This window comes from Anas acuta, chromosome 13, assembly GCF_963932015.1.
Source record: "Anas acuta chromosome 13, bAnaAcu1.1, whole genome shotgun sequence".
Taxonomy (NCBI): Eukaryota; Metazoa; Chordata; class Aves; order Anseriformes; family Anatidae; genus Anas; species Anas acuta.
The window spans coordinates 9,135,555-9,157,092 of record NC_088991.1 but is presented as its reverse complement, the minus strand read 5'-3'; the positions used below and the strand labels follow the sequence as shown (position 1 = coordinate 9,157,092).

At 39.9% G+C, this 21,538-nt stretch overlaps 1 protein-coding gene across 4 annotated transcripts in view; it reads left to right on the top strand.

The window, feature by feature from the left end:
• The window catches only part of AFF2 (ALF transcription elongation factor 2), a 363,897-nt gene that overhangs the window by 47,717 nt on the left and 294,642 nt on the right, over window positions 1-21,538 (top strand). The window contains exon 1 of one of the 4 annotated variants that reach the window (XM_068697360.1): window positions 15,876-16,028. The exons of the other annotated variants lie outside the window; for them this stretch is intronic. Coding sequence (XP_068553461.1) covers window positions 15,994-16,028 — 35 coding nt within the window. The 5' untranslated portion in view covers window positions 15,876-15,993. Of the gene's footprint in view, window positions 1-15,875; window positions 16,029-21,538 lie in introns of those variants that run through there. 4 annotated transcript variants of the gene reach the window in all.

The window sequence follows — 21,538 nt, the reverse complement described above, 5'->3', positions numbered from 1 at the left end:
TGAAGAGCGCTTGCTAGTGACTCACCTTTGTATTCGTTTCTGCTGTGGGATTCTCTGCCTTAAAAAACCCTCCCAAAACCACCTTCCCCAAGCCAATAAAAGGCAAGCCTGTTGTGAGTCTCATGTGAAGTTTCAGGACTCTCTGTAATCTGGTGGTAAATGAGGCAGGAGCGATACCCCAAAGCCATTTTTGGTGCATGTGGGACAAAAATAGCCCCGTGCTTTGTGCCCCACACATGCCACCTGCTCCAGTGAGAAGAGGAAGCCTTGGCTGCCTGTAACGGACATGAAACTGGCTGTGTTGCACTGATACGTACAGGTGCATATAAAGCCCTGTTTTAAAATACGTGAGGTAATAAACTGTCTGTTGAGAAAATAGAAAGGACTGATTTGCAGGGTGAGGGTGGCTGTTTCTCTGGGTGCTCCCTTTTCTGTCAATGCATGGTAATTACCAGATGTCACACTTTATTTTGGATTACAAGATCATCTCATGCTTTTACTACAGGCAGTGCTTTATTGAAGCTATCCTGCATTATGTCTACAAAGTTTAAAAAAAAAAATTTCAATTACTTTCTGCCTGAGGAGCATGCTGCAGGGCTTTTTTATTTTTTTATTTTTTAGTTTTGTATTCGCTAATTTACTGTTTGTTCTAGAGCAGCAGTGAGTGGGAGTTAAACTTTAAGTGCACATTTGGCTCTTTAAAAAGACATTTAGTGTACAATTACTGCTGTTTACCATCTTATAATTGTTGTGTGTTTAGGCTTAGTCAGGCTTAGGAAGATGGGTATCTGTAATCTTTGAGGGCTACAACTCCCTGTCCTAGTTTTTACAAAAGAGAAAGTAGTTATAGATATTGAGATAGATACAGAGATAACACGACACTTTGTGCTGTAATGTTTTAGCGATCAGTGTAAAATAAACACAAGAGGAGGTTGTGGTAAACGATGCCATATGTGGCTGCAGTCTCAGTCAGTGATATTCAAAGTGATGCTCAAATCAGATCTGGGAGTCAAGACCACTATCCATGGAGTCCAAGACTTGCCATCCTGTTGTTACACAGCAGCACGGTTTGCAAAACACTGAGTTTAATAAGGGCTTGTATTTACATTTGTACATGATGTCTACAGCAAAAATGTAAATCAAGTCCTGTGGGTTGATTTTACTTTGAACTTGGGTGGAAAAAAGTTGTGTGAAAACAAAATGCAATAAATGTGTAACTGAAAATACAGTAGTAATTGAAGGGTGGGAGAGAGGTAGTTAAAAATCATAATTAGCTTTTTTTTTTTTTTTTAAAAAAAAAAAGTATCTTTTAATTCAGTTTTATGATCCACTGTAATTGGAAGGCATAGGTCTATTGTATTTCTTTAAACAGGGGAATATTATTGGATTTCAGGTCCATCATCTGAAAGTTTTCACTTAAAAGCCTAATGAATCCTTGCAGTTGTATTTGTAAGAAACCTTTGTGGATTACAGGCAGACATCCTACAGAAACAAAACTATTTGAGGGCTGTTTTATAACTGAAAGCTTTTGAGAAAATGTTCCTATCATTCAAAAAAGATCTGGAGCTATGAGTATGTATTGTGAATGTCATATTAAATTTAATACTGAGAATGCAAAGGACGACTAATCCTTCCCTTCTTGGTAGAAGTACTGCTCTTTGACTTCCTTCACCGTGTTTTATTTTTAATGTAATTTTAATGAAAAGATGGATCTAGCATTCCAAAGTGGTTGCTCCTTCTAATGTCTCCGAGACAGAAAGTATGTTTTTTTTGTTGTTCTTTCATTTTTGAATAATAAATATATATTTTTCCATACAAATTTAAATCTTGTGTTTAGTCTTACTAGTTGAAATCCATGGCACAATCTTTGGGCTTTATCTGTAGCCTTTTAAAATCAGCTGATGTTTTTAATGGACTGTGGTAGTCTGTGGATTGAGACTGCAGAGCTTGAGTACGCTGGTATTACAAAAGTGGAATATGGGGAGGGAGGTGGTGAAGGATCAAATCCACCCTCCCATTTAAAAGGTGGAGATAAAGCCTGATACAGTACCCCACCTGTCCTTGATAAGGCTACTCTGTCTGTGTAAAAGCTGTTCCTCCTCACCATGGTGAACTTCACCCACTGACATTAAATCCTCTCTCATAAGTGATTGGTGTACAAGCCTACTCTGTGATTTCAAGGCATGTCAAGGGATTTAGCTGTACAAGCTTTTTCTTGTATTTGAAATGCAATTTTTTGATAGTAATAGGAAGCATGGATCAAAATGTGTGATTTATCCTTTTTTTGTACCCATAAAATCTTGTGACCAAGCTAGTTAATGTAGTTAATTGGTTCAGCCCAATAACTAGTGGGGAAAAAAGCCACCCACAAAACAGAAATCTTAAAGCCTATCTACTTAAAAAAAAAAAAAAAAAAAAAAAAAAAGTTTTGATTTCATATGAATCCCAATCTTCTAAAAGACTAAACTTTTATGTGGAAAAATAAATTTTAGCTAAGGTGTAAAATTTCAGCAATTTTATGCCAGTAGTGATGGAAATTTTTTAATTTACAAAAGGGGTCATTTTTGCCAATGGAGGAGAAAAATTGTGTTGCTTGAAGAAATAAATCTGATCTCTCTTAATAAACACTAACATTGCTGTGTTTTTTATATGTATGCACTTTTGTAAAAGGTTCTTTTTAGTGCAATACACATTGGTTAAATCGTGCAATACCTTAATGCCTTTCATGCTAGTGCATCCCAAGGCACTTTACAATCTGTAAAGTTAACATTAGAAATGCAGCACATAAAATTCCCTAAGACAATCCTTTTTAAAATGCTGAATAAAACATCTAAACTGTTAAGTTTGGATTAAATAGCCCAGCAGTTGGTGCTTTTTTTCCTTTTGTGGAAAATGTTTGAAACAAATGACTGAAATGAATAAAAGCTCTGTAAATAATATGACTTCAAATGATATTCATGAAGGCCAAATTCTGCCATTCTGCAGGAGGAAGTCTAGACATGTACAAAGTTCAGCCCTGTTAATTAAGAGGGAGCAATGCGCTGCAGTGAGTCAGAGCAATTTTATAATCCAAATGCTGCTAAAAGGGACTCTTGTCAACCTCCAAATCTTATTTGTTTTATAATCACTGGGTAAGGAGACTAGCTGGCTGAGGAGATACGTGTCTTTCTCTTTCGGGTTTGAATGCAGTCCAGCCCAGTAGTGACCAAAAGCCGTTGCCATCTGATAACTGTTTGTCAGGCTATGCAAAATAATTGTAGTCTCCAAACAGTTCCCAGTGTCAACGTCACAAAAACCACCCCCACGCTTGGCGCTAATTATCGCCCGTGCTGGCAGCCCCAGCGAGGAGGCCAAGGTTTGACTGTTATTTCCCCTTTCAGTGCTTGCAGTGGTCCTGCTGAGAGTGTGTGCGTCTGGGTTGTGGTTAAACGGTGTGTGCTCTGTTCTCTGCAGGGCTGCCAGCCTGGCATCTCTTATACGTACTGATTTTTATCATTAAGAAAACAAGATCCTTCATCGTCTTCTCACTCCACCTTTACATCTGCTGAGAGCAGAGTTTTTACATTGATGCATTTTTTTACATTGATGAAATTTTAAAAGAAAAAAAAAAGCCCAAACAAACGTGAAACCTAACAGAACAGCAGAACAAAACAAAAGCAGTGTCAGGTATGAATTTGTTGAGGCCAGAGAAAATTTGTGCTTTTAATTTTTTTTCCAAATTAAATAAAATGTAAGATGAAAATAAAAACAAGAAAACCAGCCAGCTGATAGCAGTAGAATACATAAGAGGAAAAAAGCGCACACACAAAAAAAAAAAAAAAGAAAAAAAAAGAAACAGGATTATGCAGCCTCAGAAAGAGCCAACAGATGTTCAGGGCGGGTTAGAAAAACAACATGATCAACGGTATGAAAGCTGCAACAGATCTAAACAAAACCCCAAAATAGATGCAATTCTAGAATAAGCCTGAAAAAGAGAAAAATCATTATAGGCTTTCCTCAGCACAGATACTGGTCTCTGATAAAGCAAGATAGAAACTTCTCAAAAAGGAAATTTATACCAAGGTGGGCTCGCAACTTCATTGGTAGAGGCTTTTCCTGCACATCTGCTGGTGGGTGAACTGGGAACAGGGTGAAAATGTCCCTCACCCAGGAAAGGTGCCTGAAGTAAGAGCTAATTGTTCCCTGTAACAGAGTGGCACTTGCTTAGGAACCAGGAACGTAGCTGTATCACTTAAAAGTAATTTTTTTCATTTCACCGGACAGTCAAGCTGGCCGCCAGGCCTTGCAGCCCATGCAGCAGTGGGAGCCCCCCTTCCCACCCTGGCTGCAGCACCGCGCCTTCCCGCGAAATGGAGGAAGGTGGGCGCAGCCAGGCCGCTGCGTGCTGCTGCTCCTTGCTGTGGCTGGTGGCTGCCGTGCCGAGGCTAGGTTTGGGGTCATTGTCTGACTTAGTGCCCCCCTCCTGAGCACCAGAGAGATGGCTCATTGGGGCAGACCCAAGGGCAGGCCATTTTGGCAGGGTTTGGGTTATTCTGGCACCAGTCTTACTCTCTGATGTCCATAACAGCTCTCCCTTCAACACTGGAGACAGGAGAGAGCCCTGCGTGATGTATCTTACGGCTTTTTCCAAAGCCTTTTCTCTCCTGCTTCATATTGTTGCTCACTTTAAGTGCCACTTAGTGGACAGATGCTTCCACCTGTGTGAGGACAAGGCCCGAGGTGGTGCAGAGCCCATTGCCAAAGAGGCAACACCTCACCTCAGCAGACGTCGGGGTGCAACCCCAGCACCTGACAGAGCCTCGCTGGTGAGGGGCCAGGGCAGCCTCAGGCCCACACCACCACAAGGAGCAAGCCAGGAGCAAATGTGGAGACCTTTTTGTGTAAAAATCTCCTTTTGTTAAGGTGTTGTCTGCTCCCTACCCCAAAGTGGGCCTGCAACCGCTAGCACCCGCCATGCCTCTTACGTGTGACTAAAAGGTGCCATTTCGCAAAGATGCCCGGTCAGCCAGGTATGTACTGATCTGGCTACATTAATATAAATTTTAATATAGTAAAATATCATTCTTATTTTTGTCAGTTTCTGGAGGAATGCCAGAGTGAAATCTTGATTTAGCATCAGGGGAGGGGCACAGTGCCCAGACTGGTGCCTGCTGTCAGCTTTCTGTGAGAGGCTGGCTGCTGGTGTGCTTGGGCTCGAACCTGCCTTCCCTGGCCTCCAGGACAGCCTCTGAAAATGCTAATTAATGAATCTACATTGATTTGTATAAGTTATGCAAATTGAGTAATAACTGTGTGCCACTGTGGTTTCGTTGGGTCTCATGCTGTACTTAAAGCTTCGTGTTGGAGTGACACGGATTTTATTCACTAAAATAAATTGTTTTGCTGTGGAGTGCTTGGAAAGCAACCAATGGCGGTAATTGGTTGTAGGTGACACTATGGTGCACTCTGTTAAGATTTATTTAACAATGTACTCTTTGTTAGAGTAATCCAGAGGTAAGGTCAGTGAGCTTGATTCTCTGCCGTTGGTGGCTCAGACCAGCAGTACTTGGGCTGCTTTGCTTTAGGGGGGTGCTTGTGGAGACATTAAAACAATCGTGTACCCTATTAAAAATATTGTCTTTCATCAGGAAACTGTAAAAATAGCACTGAATTATACAGAATCAGGACCATATTTAGTAGCTGCAGCATCTTGTTTTGCAACCCTGTAGCGCTGCTGGCTCCCCCCTCCTGTCCAGCACCTTCCTGCAGCATGCTGAGCGGAGCGGCGCTCTTGACATATGTTTCGAGAAGGAATCCAGCTCTAGTTTTTCAGATGAAAAGGTTAAAGACTTTGACACAAGATAATTATAAAAGGAAAATGAATCTTTTCTTGGATCAAAAATTATTGTGTAAAAGAGTGTGTAAATTATGGCGTGCAAGTTAAGTAATGGCTTTTATACTGAAATCTGGAATTACTATGATGAAGGAGATGGTGTCAAACTGTGGTAATTTATTTCATTTTGGTTTCTCAGATCTGCAATGAATTTAGGAAATTCAAATTTATAGTGAGTGGGTCTTTGTAAGACTTTCTCTAAGAGAATGAGGATACTTTATGGAACTTCCATTGGGGTCAGATTCATACCATTACTCTAGTGAGAACTTCCAGTTAAAAACTTTCCACAAATGATTCGTTCCACCGCCTTCTGTAAATGGATTTTTCAAACTCGTTAAATGTTACTTCCATTTTCTCATTTAGCTTGCATCACTGCTCTTCAGTATTTGAACAGGGAAATAGCGATAAGTATAATGCAGGATTTTGCTAATAAATCATAAAACCTTCTGAGCACTGTTTACCTTTTTTGCTTTTTTTTTTTATGTGTGTAGTAAGGTTTTGAAGTTGGCGCGTTTCTTTCCAAACCATGCATAATAGTACTCTACAAAAATTACGAAATCTGATTTCAAGTTTCTTCAGAAATGAAGTTCTTTAAGAACAACTGTATTTTGGGGAACTTAAGTCAGATTAACTACAGTGGCTCAATTTTATTCCCAGTAGAGTATGGGTATGAATTGGTCATAAGCATAATTCACCTTTGAGTCCCAGCACTTCACACAGAAAAGTATTGTTGATGCTGCAGAGCATATAGTCTAGCTTGCAGTAAATCAAAACCTAGGGTGTAGAGTCTTTCTCTGTGTGTTTAAAGAAAGAAATGAGCGGGCTATATATCTGCTGTATCTAAACTGTGCTCTTTTGTAAACAGGACGGCTATTTTTGAACCTCCAGCAGGATGTTTCTGGTGAAGGGATAATGCAGATGGATCCTTGCATGCACACAAGCTCACGCACACGTTTATCACTTGGTGAAGGGACTATGCGTATCATTCATTTAACTGGCAATTCTTTTGTGGTGTCAGTATCATTTCCTAGCAAAATTGGCTAAAGGAATTGTTTCAAACACAAAAGATGTTCTGAACTGGCCTAATTGCTTGCTCAACAGCCAATAACTTTGGGGATTGTTTTCTATTTGAATTCTAGATACAAATTGGGATATCTTTCCATTTGTTTAAAAAAGATCAAGCCAATAGGAGAAAAAAGGATCTTTACCCATTTTCACTGAGCAGTGAGGTTTGAATATACAGCTTGCAATTGAAACTATTTTTTTCCAAAGCCTTTGAGGGCTGTTTCTCAGTCTAGTGTAAACAATTTATTGTTGAAGTCCTAGAATATTTGCATTTTAATTAAAGTCAATTTTAATTAAATACAAAACTTTAATCAGAAAAGCAGAGTTTAGGCAGATAATGTACTTGCATGCTAAGCAAGCTTACTCTGAGGGGACCTGTAGTCTGTAAAACTGCTTGGTTAAAACAGGAAAGTAGTAAATGCATCTTTCTTGCCTAACTTACCTACAAATAGCAATCTCCCTCCTGCCTCTTCTACCTTGCAATGAGATATTCTTCCTACAGGCAGCTAAGTGAATGAGGGGGTGATGCAGAAATCTTAAAGGTGCAGTGAGCAGGAAAAAGTTAACTTTGAACTCTTAAGCATGCCTATAGCAAATGTTAAAAGTATGGTTGTATTCTTAAATGTTCTGTTTCAGTTATGTGTTTAAAGTTACATTTAAAAACAAACAAACAAACAAAGGCAATACTTTGGCCAATTGATGTCAAATAAAGGTCACATCTGGATATTCCTGTGCTTGGTGTTGCTATAATGCTGATGTGGCAGCTATGTCTTGAGTCACAAACCAGTAGTTTTGGCCTGTTTGTAGATGAAGTTTCTGTGCCCAGTCAGAAAATTAATCAGTGCCCTAGGGGGGCACATGTGTAATAGAAAGTTGGTGTCTGAATAGAAAGTGATGTTTTTAAGCAAATTCTGAGGTCTAACAGACAAATGTATTTGTGGAGCTTTCCACATTTGTTCTGAGGGGAGTTTGTTTAGACCAAGATTGTGAACTGGGATGTTGAGAGTAACACCTTCCACAGAGAGCTGTGAGCTGGTCTTCTGAGAAATACATTGGTAGCCCAACTACGTCAGGTTTTGATTCTTGATTGTGCCATGAGTTTATTTTTATTTGTATGGTTTTAGAATCCTGAGGGTAGACAAGAAGTAGGAGATCTTTTGTGCTTCTTCCATCTGTCTGTTGTAAAATAACATCTAAGAACTAAAATGATTAACAGTCATAATATGAAAAGAGGATATTTCATGTTTACCCATAGCTGCATACTTTGAAAGCAGTACTTCTCATTAAGGCCTCATCACTGCTTAACTGCTCATAAAAACTCAGAATGCAGGTGTCACTCAAGATCTGTTTAAGGCTGGGACTTCAGCTGTGATTTAGTACAATATCGACATCATGTTTTAAATCAAAAGGGATATATAGCACGCATACAAAAATATTTTATCTTAGGCCTGAAGTTACTCGCAGTAATGGCAAAGCAGTTAATATATTACCTTTGCTAACAGGAAAAGTGCTGCATATAAATATTTTTAGTCAATAATGTATTTTAAAAAAGGTTTCTCAGTGGGATCAGATTTATGTTGTCAGAAGAATTTATTCAGCTGACAAGCGCAGACGCCCGGCACTTCATGTATTCTAAGATTTACAAAAGCAGTTTCTTCCTGGACGTCAGTTGGATGTGGTTACGGTAGGGTTATGCGGAGAGAACCAGGGAATCAGTCCAGGAAATCTTCTCTGCAAAATCCTGCCTTAGATTGGTATGATCCAGGAAACCTCTGCCTCTACATGTCCGTAGCAGCTTTTGGTAGCGCTAGATGCTTGGGTCAGGAAGGGGCAGAACACAGGAGTCAGGATCTGCGCCGTGGATCTGAGAACACAATTTTGCCTGAAGCATTTGAGATTTTCCTTATATATTAAGCGGGCCATTCCCCATGCCCCCCAGTACCTGTGTGCTGCTGCCAGCTGCAGTTTAGCTGGGTAGAAGTTGGAGCTTGCTCCTTTGGTATCCACTGATAAAAAGTACAGGATAATAGTTCGTGTGCATTACATTTTGCCAAGTGTGCGTGTTTCAACCACTATTGTTAGAGCCTGCATGTTGTTTGTTGTATGAAATATGTATATAATGAGAGAAATATGCTTAAACAAATTTCACGTTGCAAAGGGTAGCCAAACTGTATAATGAGTAAAAAGAACAGTGCTGCTTAAACTTAATTTAAAAATAATGATAAAAAATAATTGAAATTGAACTTCTTTGTAAATTAAAAACCTTTAACGTATTTGAAAAGTCAGATTTCCCTTTTGTTTCTGGAGTTCTGAGGTCAGTTTGTGAACTTGTTGCATCAGTCTTCATACCTTTTGCTGGAGCTGTATTCGGTTACACTGAATCTGTTCCAAAAATTTTAATTGGTTCAATGGAATCTCTTCTCCCAAGACAGAGGTAGCTAAAGCCAAGGAGGTTTTTAGCTGCTTAATTAGCCGGGTTTGTGAAATGATTTGGTATCTGGGATGTCAGGAGGAACTTGACATGTCTGTGCTGACTTTGAGGTAATCCGTCAATTTTATCAAATAAAGAGCTGTGTTATTATTATTTTTTTTCATCAATAGATGTAAAGTAAGGATATCTTTTCCCTTTCATTTTCTGTCCTTTCTGAGTAACTATAGTTACCTTATTAGCATAAAATTTGCAATACAGTTAAATAGCAATACATGATTATACCTGATGATACACTTCATTTTTAAAAGAAAAAGAATCTAATACCAGGATTCTGTATTGATTGTGCTGCTAATTCTGCCTCATAGCACAGACTGGCAGAAGGCAGGTAGCTGAATTGTATTTAACGGTTTTATTGTGATGTGACTAAGATGGATGTGACATGGTCCTCTATTATTCGTTTGAGAGTGTGGACACTAATGAAGCCATTAGCTGAGCTAAGGCAAGTGAAGAAAATAGGGAAATTACCATTATTCTGAAGCCATTAAGTTGTAATCTGCCACTTTCTCTCCTTACTCAAAAAGGCATCTTCTTTTTAAGGCCTCCCTGACTGTCCTTTAAAGATTCATTAATTCATTAACTTTCCAAAGGAGACGGAGGAAACACAATTGAAATTTTAATCAGCTTGGCGTGTCATATTATTAACATTTTGAGTGTATCTGTATTCACTGTTGCACCACATCAGGTTAAGGTTAAATAAACTACATTACAGCAAATAATGTTCTGTTTCATACTGTAAAACATAAAATGTTGAAGGCAGAAATTGGTTTCATGGTTAAATTAAATTACGATACAGAGCTCATATTATATATTCTGTTATTCAAATGTATGTTCTTTGGAGGAAATGCAATACTACATCCATGTTACTAGCATTAATATTTTCAAAATACCCACGATAAGACTACGCTGTGTGAAAAGATATAGAAAGCACTACAAAATTTCTAAATCTCTGCTTTTACTTTATGCCCACTCACGATCAATGCTTTTATGTTATCTTTTGTAAAGTGACTGACTTCTTTTAATGTCTGTCTCCTAATGGGTCATTTGGACATTATGTACAATTACAGCTGCAAAATTTTCTTTGTTATTACTTTCATTTAGATACTACGGAATGCTATTTTTATCTATCTCTACTTTCTTACATAAATATTTCCTTTCACCTCGGTTGTACTGCATCCTGGAGTACAGCTAGCAGCTTTTGGCCTTTGGAATCGATTGAGATACAGCTGTGACAAAATGGATGAATGCTCTTTCTAAACAATTAAAATACCCCCGGTGTACAGAGGGGGGACCTCAAAGATGTGTGCGAGAACACTGTATGATTCCAGGTAATGAACAGGAACTTTTTTTTTTGGGGGGGGGGGGAAGGCCTGTTTTGGGCTAAGATCTGTTTTGTTAATGCCTCAGTTAAAAGAAGCTCTGGCTTCAGACCCTTTCTGTTTTAAGGGTTTGTTTGAAATCCTCTGAAACTGTTTCAGGGATAGGGCTCTTGCATGCACAAGGGTATGGTGGAAAAAAATTTATAGGCACGACAAATAGAGGGGGGCACTGGCCTGCAGGTTGGAGGTGCAGGATAGGGAATGGAGATGTGAATAGGATAAATGAGGGCTGAATGTGCTGTGGTTTACGTAAACTTAAAGTTCCTCTCCAGGTTCATCAGATTTCTTTCTCCACTTCCGATAATTTTATGTTTGGAAATGCCTTCCATTTGATTCGGGACTGTTCTGCCCTTGTGCTGTTTCACAGAACTTTTAAGCAGCTGTATAACAAAGCCTGCATAGCTTGATGTTAGTATTTATGCTAGGCAGGCAAGCCTGGTATAAATCTGAGGTGTTTTTCTCTTCTTTTTTTTCCTGGCTGTGATAGTGTCAGTTTGATATATCACCTTTCATGTTGTGTTTGTACTTGAGGTCAGGAAACTTCTGAGTTGTGCGTATCATCAGCATTGTAAATACAAAGTAGCCTTTGGCACCTTAGTGTGGTGCCTTGCAGTGGATTTGTCAAAACAAAACAAAATCCCCTCTTTTGTTTTCCCCTGGAGTCAATTACACTCAGGATGAAGCAGTTAGTGACACCAAGGATAGTAGTTGAAGCATTACAGGTTAACCTGCTTATCAGAAGTGCTGGCATCAGTATTTTCTAGTATCACTGGCTGGCTTAACCGATCCATTGAGAACTTCTGCTTTCAGCGTGACTTGCAAAACTCGCTACAATTTCTTTGCAGATTTTGAGCTTCCAAAAACGCTCACGTAAATGAACCTATTCCTAATACCTAATTGAACACCATTGTTGCGTGCATTGTATGCATTTGTCTAGGTCACCATCCATAAAAAAGTCCAAAATGTGTGCTAGGAAGGAAGGGTTCTGGCTATAGAAGACTCACATATAGCTGTACATGTATGGGTATACACAGCCTTTGCAGGTGCTGGTTTTGTTTATGAATATATGCTCCCACAGGAGATACATAAATGCACTACATAGTCATATATGCATGCTATATCTCATGTATATTACCATGTGTGTACAGTACGCTCATCTGTTCTTGAGATGCTTCTTTGTAGCATCACACAGGGTGATGTTGTAGTTGCAGCTGCTTTCCCTGCACATTTGGAAAATGAGTGGGTGAGTGGTGTGTTTTCCGAGGTTTAGTACAGCTGTGGAGTATTAATTTAACAGCAATTGGTCCTACACAGTTTGAATTTCAAAATCCTCTTTCCTGTGCCTAAGTATATGTAACTTTATAATATAGAATAATCTAAGTAGACCTATTTCTATACAAAGCTTTTGCCATTGTGCAGGAAAAGCTTGTTTTGACTCCTTTCTCATATAGGTCAGCTCATTAATTTTGTCGCAGCTGCAATGGCATAGTAAATGTGGCTCAGGTGTTCCTGTACTGCTGTTGCATGTCAGATACAAGCTGGCTTTTGTAAGTAGTTTCAGTATGTAGGATTAGATTTTAGCCATGTTCTGGAAAGAAAAAGGAATTCAAAATCCAAGGGAGAAAAATAACTGCATGCCTCGGGAGCAGCAGAATGTAAACACGTATTGCCTGTTTCGATCATGCCATCAGTAGCTGTTCATTACACGTTGCTTTGGGATGGGGCTTCCCCATCTGTCTGCTGACAAATAATGTTTGGGTCCCAGTCACATCCACTGTGTTGCTCTTCAGCTGAACAGAGCTTTCTTCCCATCTCCTTTCGCTGGCTGGAGATCAGCATAATATATTTGATTGAGTACAGTAAAAGGTCCAGACATCCTGGCCAAAACCCAAAATATGCTCTGCGCTTAATACTGCCTCAAATTTCTTATAAATGCTCTATGATTATTCCAGTCACAAATAACATAGGGAGGCTAGGAGATAGGCTCGATGTCATATGGTTATGAGTTCTTTTGTAAATAAAGCTGATCCTCAGGAGTGAGCGTGAGTAATGGTTGATTCTGAAAAATGAGGACTAGGATTGTGTTTTGAAGCAGAGTAAAAAAAAAAACCAAAACATATGTTGTAATTTATTTATTTACCTCCATTACTCTGCACTTCTCCAAGCGCTGAAACATAACCAGAACATAAGAACTTATTGCAGATCTGCAAAGGCTTGTACAGTGGGGACTCCTCTTAGTTATTGCTATCAGCAGCAATGGATGTAATAAACATAAACCTCTCATGACAATCTCATTCATCCCTCAGTCTGTGACTTCCCTGGTGGCCCGGAAAATAGTTGCTCTTTGCAGCAGGCCTGAAAGGTTATCAGCAAACTCTAGGTCTGCAGCCTTGAGGGAAAGGTCAGGTTTCAGTGTTTCATGTTTTTCATGGAAAATACTCCGTCATCAGGACCTTCCCAATCTTTTTTTTTATTTTTATTTTTTTTTGGAGGAGCTCAGGTCATAATTGTTGCTGTCTTCCATATGATGATTAGGAGACTTCCTAGTAGGTGAGATCCAGGCTAGCAGAGTGCCAGGAGCTAAGCCCAACATCTGAAGTCCCACCTGAAAGTTAGCCAGCAGCCCATGCACACTTGGAGCACCAGTGGCACCCGTGAAGTGGGGCTACAGAAACAGGCAGCGTACACCAGTAACCTTATTTTGAGGTGAAAAAGACAAAGCACAGCACAGCTAAAACCTCAGAATCCTAGTTGCAACTTTCAGGAGTCTAAGATCCTTATGAAAACTCAGACCCAACTTGCCTTCAAGAAGTGTGTCCTCAGTGACCTCACCCTTCCTGACTGCTTCAACATCCCTCCATAAAAGAGATGTTCTGGGATTTGGTTTTGTTCACACCGCTTCCTGAGCCCCCATTAAGTGTGTGTAGGCAGGGATCCCACTGCTGGGAGGTGGGTCGCCTGGCTGTATTGAACTTATGAAGTGTGCTCCTCCTGAGCTTGGTTTGAGAAAGAAATAGATGTGAATAAACAATGTGTATGATTCAATTCTCCCTCTCGTGGTCAGAGGAGGTCCTTCTCGCAACCTTCAAGAACAGACATATCAGATGTTTCCGCTTGCTGGATGTAACCCATGTCTTTTGGAAAATTCCCATGTTTGTAGCACAACCAGGATTTAGTGGGGAAGTTACTGATAGTTCCTGAAATACACGTATTGACTTTTTGCCACGCTGTGAGTGGACAGATTGAGGATTTGAACCGAACTGCGACATTCTGCGGAACTGTCGTAACCTTACTTATACACGCCTCCCCTAAGTGTGTCTAATTTGTCTCTGTTTAGGTGTTACACTACTTCAGAAACATAGCTCTGTTTGTCATCCTTCGGGCACTCCTGTTGACTCCAGTGATACGGTGTAAGCTGTGTTGCTTTTAAAGATGCCGCAGTGCTGTTGACTGTGATAGCAGCACTCCTCTAAATAAGAAGAGTAGGATTTGCCTCTCTGTCTCTTATAAATCCTCCTGTTTGGTAAGAAAAGTCGTGAGGATTTTGTTCGGTGATATTTAAGTCTCCCCACGAGCAAAAAAAAAAAAAAAAAAAAAAAAAGTGCAGAAATGTGCAGGATTAAGCATTTCAAAATCAATTTTTAATTATTGTTTAATTGATTTCAGATATAAAAAGGAAACAAAAACAGAAGAAAAATTTCAGAGATACTCTTTACATAGGGCTTAACGGCCATTTTCTGTCAAAGTGGTTACTAGAGCAGTACCAAAATTCTCTCACGGACAAAACCCCTGTAAAGCAATATGTCTTTTGTTTGCTTTTATCACTGAGGAGCAGAAGTTTTACTTTATTAGTTTTTTTCTGTTCTATTTTACGAATGTTTTCTGTTGCATGAATCATTTTTAGTTGAAGTGCTGCTAACACATAACCATGAGAAATTTCATCCACTGGCATGAGAAAATAATTGCCACTGTTTTAAAAACTCCTGTTAAATTCTGAAGCAATAAGTTTAATTACTTATTATGTATTTCTAAGTAGTTAGTTTCCTCTAAGAATTGGGTAAAGATTTTCCTCACACAGATCTTGACTCAAAGATTGTCCTTTAGCTAGAAAATATTGATTTGCTTTTGTTTAGCCCCTGTGGAGAGCACCTTATCTCTAAGACTGGGTTTTGTTACGATGAGAGTTGACAGAATTCAGATTTAGTCAGGTGAAGTCTGTCATGGTCAGTAAAAGTGTTAAAGAATCACAGTAATAAAATAGATTAATCTCATGATTTTTTTATTATTATATTTGTTAATCAAAGACAGCTTTTAATGATGCAAAGATTTGGGGGAGTTCAGGGTTATTGAAGTAATTCATGCTAATTGTCTCATCTGCTTCGTATGTCATTTGTCTCGTATGAATATCAATGCCTACGTGTTTTTAATCACAAATAATTAACACCCAAACAATTAATAATGACAGATGGATTCTGAATTGACAAGAACTTTAAAAGATGTTTAAATATATTCATGATTGCTAAGACGAAAGATAAATATCACATTCCATTTGAAATTATTTTATCAGAAAAAATAGACAAACTACATATGAGCCATCATGCATCCTTTGCCGTGCCTGTCAGTCTTGTTAATTTATTAGCGTGTACGTTGCGGTGGGTCAGAGGTCAGCTGTTTGCGTTGCAGTTTGGGCATCGTGCAAGCTTTGTAAAAGGGTCCTAGCCACAGATGGGCAGCCCAGCCTGTTTCAGTGAAGTGCAGCGGCTGCGTAGCTGATGTAAGCAGAGAGATAGGTGCCTTTGAAGAGTGATTCAGCAGCTCTCGGTGCTGACTAATCACTAGATTTAGCCACTAGCAAATGTAAGCTCCACAGTGATGTCTGAGCTCCTGCCTTTTAGGGCTGGCATAAGGCTCTGACTCAGGGTTGTATCTGCCCACTAATGATCTGGTGCCTACAGCCCTCTTCTGATGCGAGATGTCTGAGCCCATCATGTTTCCTTAAAAGTAGCAAAACCCTCAACAAAATGTTTCTGCCTTAATGGTACTTTGTGGCTTTTCTGTTATAACCTGGGGACAGAAAGAGCATGGCTTCGGGGCCCCTGGTGCCCTGAGGGGGCAGAGCCTGCATCCTCGCCTGGGAAAGGTATCCTGGAGAAACTGGACTCCATGCACCTGCCTGAAGATGAGCTACGATGCTTCCGAAAATGCAGCAGCCGCAGCACCAGAAGTAAGTCTGATCCTGTAGCCTTGTGCCCTGGGATTCGCCTGAAGGGGGTCGGGTCTTTGGGCTGGAGGTGCTTGTGTTTCCTAGCAGATGGGTATTAGATAAAATGAGCAGGATTACTTCTTCTAGTCTCAGCTGAGAGACGAGAGGTGCTGTTGTAACACGGGGGTGTGCGTGCTGCCTGTGAGGCTCAGCAGGACCTGTGACCGTGGTTCCATGCCACGATGGGATACTTCGTATCTGAAGTGTCAGTTGCTTGCCTGTGTCATTTGTTGCCTTGTGATTTCAGCAGATCTTTTATACTGCTGAGGAAAAGACATGGAAAATGTGAAGGTAGGTTAAGTAGATGTGGAGGCAGCAGCTGAAAACCTGTCTCTGTCTCCTAAAGCTTGCTGCACGCATCTGTGCTGTCAGGCATGCTCGTGACGTGGGTGTGTTGAGGGTTACCTGGGTACGGTTAGCAGTGGGCTATGGTCAGCCACACAATTTGACTGTCTTGTCTCAGAGCTGAAGTCTTTTTTCAGCCAACAGAGGACAGTGCACCCTTGGCAACCCCTTTTCTGAACATTTCAGGACATTGGCCTTGGATATTCTTTGTCAGCAGCTTTCTGGAGATCTCTGTAATTTGAAGAATTGCCCCACCAAGCGACCCGGGGGACTCCACGGGTGTGTTCTGTGGATGTTGTTTCAGTTGAGTTTCCATGCCACAGGTACACCTGCGGGCTGTAACGGGGTTGGCACAGTTTGGCTGGTCCAGTCCTGTAGTGACAGCCTGTGCTGCTGCTGCCCAGCGCCGACGCAGCAGTGGTAGTTGTCAGTGGTGTTTTTATGAGTGGTCAGCTGAGCCAGAAGTAGGCTGGATTTCCAAAAGTCAGAATTGGAGAAGTTGCAAAAGACAAAGGGAATAATGAGCCTTGGGTGTTCTCTAAACAGCCATAAAACACCCTCAGCCTGGACACTGTAAATTGTAGGCGTGGTTCGTCATTCACTTAAAATCTGACACGTGCAAGCTGCCAGGACGAGTGCTGTCTTCCTCTCCGGCCCTCCCCCAGCTATGCCTTGTGCTGATGCTGGCCTTTAGGATGTCATGTTGTGAATCAGATTAAGCAAGTGATCCTGCTGAAAGCTGCCTTTTTTTTTTTTTTTTTTCTGTTGGTGTGTGTGTGAGAGAGAAAGGGGCATGGAGGAAGGGAATTACTTTGCAGCTACATTAAGTTCCTGGTCTATTTGCCTGTGCAGTTGCATGAATGCCACTACCAACACAAGGAGGGGAGCAAAATTACTGCTAATTTCAAATGTTTGTGGACCACCATCTTTAGATAGGAAATAATAATCTTAGTACTTTAGATTTTTAATACTGACTTAAGGATAATCTTAATACTTCTTTGCTCTAGGTTTTGACACACTATTGGCTAGGGCCATATGTCTGTGGTCACACATTATTCGCTCTTAAAATGTAGAGTAGTCATCAGGCATGTTTTGTGGCTTCTCGGAGTCTATATGTGTATGTATGTGTGTTGTTGTATTCTTTGTTTGCTAGATAAAATATATTTATTAGTGGAAAAACATAACTTGACTTTGTACCACAGCAGCCTTAGCATGAATGATTGTGCTACATCTGCTTGATGTCTTCTAAGCACATTCTTCTGAAGTTGTTTTATCTAATTCCTAGAGTTGCAACTCTGTTTTCAAAGGGCAAAGATGGTGAATGAGCAGTGGTCTGTGCTGGCCCAGTGACCCCGGCTTCTAAACTCACCATTGACTTTTATTGTGTATTTTTTTATCATTTTGCCGTACATAAATTTTTCCAGCACTCCACTGAAGATTCTAACACTTTTCCAAAGTGATTTACGTTAATATAGTGTAGCAATTACATGTTAATATTACTATTATAGAAATTCCAGCGTAGAATTCAGATTGCTCTTTAATCACAGACCTGTGTATCAAAAGTAAAGAATAAGTAATTCTGGTATACATGTATATGTTTAAACTCTGTAAACATAATCATAGTAGTTTGGTCATAAAATTCCCAAGGCAGACTATTGCTTCAAATATAGCTTATGTTGAAGTAAAGGGAATATATTCTGGGTAAATGTCTATTTATTATAAATTACCAGCTTCATATAGATACAGTGAAATACTTAAATTCATTTCGTTTCTATCTTTTCTTAGTTTATTAGGGCAGTCCTACTTCAATGGATGTGAATGGCAGTAGGGAAAATCTTAAATGTAAATAAACAGGTTTCCAGACAGGATGTTTTTTTTCTTCCCTTGTAGTACTTCAAAGTATTAATTCACAAAGTACTTAATAACTTTATAAATGCAGTTAGGGTTGTATGTGTGAGATTCTACCGCTTTCCTTTTTTAATCCTTTTACGCAGAATTCACACAGTTTACGTGTATCTCTTTGCATAAATACCAATAATGCTTTAATTTATGGGTGTTTGCTGTTGGGCTTTGTTTAAACGAGTTCCATCCAAAAGGAATTGGAGCCTTCTATTCTTGCTGAAATGAATAAACCACATGAGGTGAATTTTCATACAACCCATTTCCAACCTGGAGTTTTCAGGGTATAATTTAGATATTGCATTGGTGGTTTATGACCATATAAAGTGTAGGTGTGTAGGTAGGAGGTTAGATAGATGTACTTGTAAATGGCTAGAAGCAAGGAGGCTGAGTACGGTCTCCAGCAGTGCGTATTTCAGCTCACAGTTTCACATCTCTATCCTAAGGCATTAGATGTTACTAATTCTCCAAAAGCCAAAGATTTGTTTTACAGAAGAAAATTCTGATTTGATTAAGATATTGCTTTGAGACCTAATGTTCCTTTAGCAAATCATGCTACGACTGGAAATGCCCATGATTGGAAATAAACTGCATGTTATCTGAGAAAGAGAGAAAGTGCCTCATGATTTGGAATGATCCTGCAGAAGCAGCGTTTAGTGTAATGACAGTACACTTAGATTAATTATAGCGCTGCTTGCAGGCGCCACTATACGCTTACTGTTGTGTCAGCACTTTTGCTGTTAACCCTGTGTTGCAAAAGTTTATAATTTGGCTCTAAAAATGAATAAATCTTCTGGTTTAAATTCAGCCTTTGTGGTGCACGCACTGAATCGGCTCTTAGTTAGGGCCTGAATTTTATTTTCCTATTCTGAGCTGCTCAAAGTGTACAGGTGTAGAAATAATCATATCTGTTTAATATTGTGTGTGTTTTCTGCTCTGCCCACTTATTTGATGAAAAATTTAATCTCAGTGAATGCCTAGGCTGTACTGTGATCATTTCAGATGGTCTGAAATAAAGCACTGAGATATCTGACCTTTCAAATTGGAATGGTGTGAGTATAAAGCTACCATTTTTCTACTCTATACATGAGTTAAACTTAAATCTGGCTTAATAGGTATTTATACAATTAGCTGCAATGGCTCTGAAAGATTGTTAAATTCTGAAATAAGCCTCAACATGTCTTAAAAGGCTATTTACACAGAAAATTGGAAATACTTTAAGGAAGCTATTATAATTAGTCATGTAAACACTGCAGAGTGGTTTTTAAAATAAACATTCAAAATATACTGTAGTCATAGAAGTGACAGTGAAATTAAGTAACTTTTTGACTAAGTCATCAGAATGGTCTTTATCCTCATTTTACCACTGATGATGCAGCCATAACTGCTGAGCCATTAAGTTTGCTTGTGCCTAGAACACCTTGTCCTGCAAATACAGGAATCCGTGCAGATTTCTCTAGCAGTTCTTTCTTCTTCTTATCCTCTCTTCTTTCTAGTTTCCGCTCCTAGATTGTATTTTACTTTTTCTGAGTAGTGCTGGCAAGTGGCTCTTATCAGGAACAAATGATGCCATAAATCAGGGCTGAAATCAATGATGCTGTGGGGCTGTAATAGCGAGATGCGGTTATGTGGGCCCGAGTGTTTTACCTGCCTCTGAAGCCAAGAGCGAGGGCCCTGGCTATTGTTCCAACTGCTGGCTTCTCATTTACTGGCAAAGATATACATACAGCTGCTTTGTCTCAATCTTAGAGTAGGGAGATCCATATTACACTCCTGTTTTAATGTGATTCTTCTCATAATGTAAACAGTAAAAAAGGCAACCAAGGGGGCATTCATATTCAAGTCAATGTTTTTGAATAGAGTTGCTTGGAAATACAGAAAACTCTTAATCCCTCCACCTTTAATACTACTAGAGTCGGATTTAGGACCTGCAGGAGTGGCTGAGGTGCCTGTCAGCATATCAGCTCCCTTCCTTGTGCATTGAGCGTGTGTTCCCTGCAGGTGCAGAGCATAGCGGGTGTTTGAACAGTAACATGGGCTCCTTCCATTGAATGAAGGTTTGTTTGCCCAAAGGAACAGGGTCCTTAACACCTCACATCTCATGACTGGCCATTCTTGGCTGCAGTTACTGCTCTTCTCAGGGAGGGGTGGTGGTATAAACAAGGCGTGATTTGTGCAGCCGGAATAAGGCCACGCGCATTATGCCCGATATAAAATGAGAGGGCTGATATGAGTGCCTCTTGGACATGTCTTTCATTATCCTTTATGCTCCTCTCTCCTAATAGAATTCGGAGGAACCAACCACATGCTGTATGCATGGTTTTATTAGAGTGCTTTGCCTCGGGCCCTTAACTCCTTTAGCTGGTCATTACCTGACCAGTAAAGACCTCTAAACGGGTCATTAATGCTTAAGTAATAAACTGTTTCACAAGACTATCTAGTACAGAACCTCTTCTATCATTTTTACAGTTACCGTTTTATAGATAAATCAATGACCAACAACTGGATATTCTTGTTTAGCTACATAATCTCGTAATAGTGGCCACAGCAAGTAGGCAGTGGTTTCCTTTAACCGTGTTCAGGAGAGCTGGAGATGGTCACACACAAGTAGGACCTCGAGTTCTGGGTGGGGTAAACTGGGAATGAGGGGAAGAACGAAGGCATGTTCTGCTGTTAGCGACAAAGAGCATCTGCTTGTTAGGATGGTTTTGTTCTAGAAGTTGTGTAATTGCATCAAGGTGGCTTTTCTTCCCCACTGCCATGTTAGGAACCAGGCGGCCTTGGAAGAGTCCAATATCAGCAGAGAGATTTCCTACTTTCACAGAGCTTTTCTGAACTAAAAATTAGTTAACAGTGCAAGCCTTACATTCCTCTCTACCATATATGTGTTGACTTTTAGTTTAGAATATATTAAATGCTTTCCAGATACGACAGGAAAAGTTAGCTGCGGCACGTATTTTTTTCCTGGTTCTCAACGTGAAATTTTCAGGACCCCCTTTGACCAGCATATCCTTTAAAATAGGTTTCTGTGCATGAAGCTGTACAGAGCTCTTTTCCCTGGAGAGACAAAAAGAGAAAACGCATAGCAGGTAACATACGATTTTTTGGCAGATCACCAGGCACTCGATATTTCAATCCTTGTTAATATCAGTGTATCACTGATTGACTGCTGAGCACTGAAATAAGCGATCCAGTCGTATGCATCTTTTCTCATGTTGGCCTTTGAG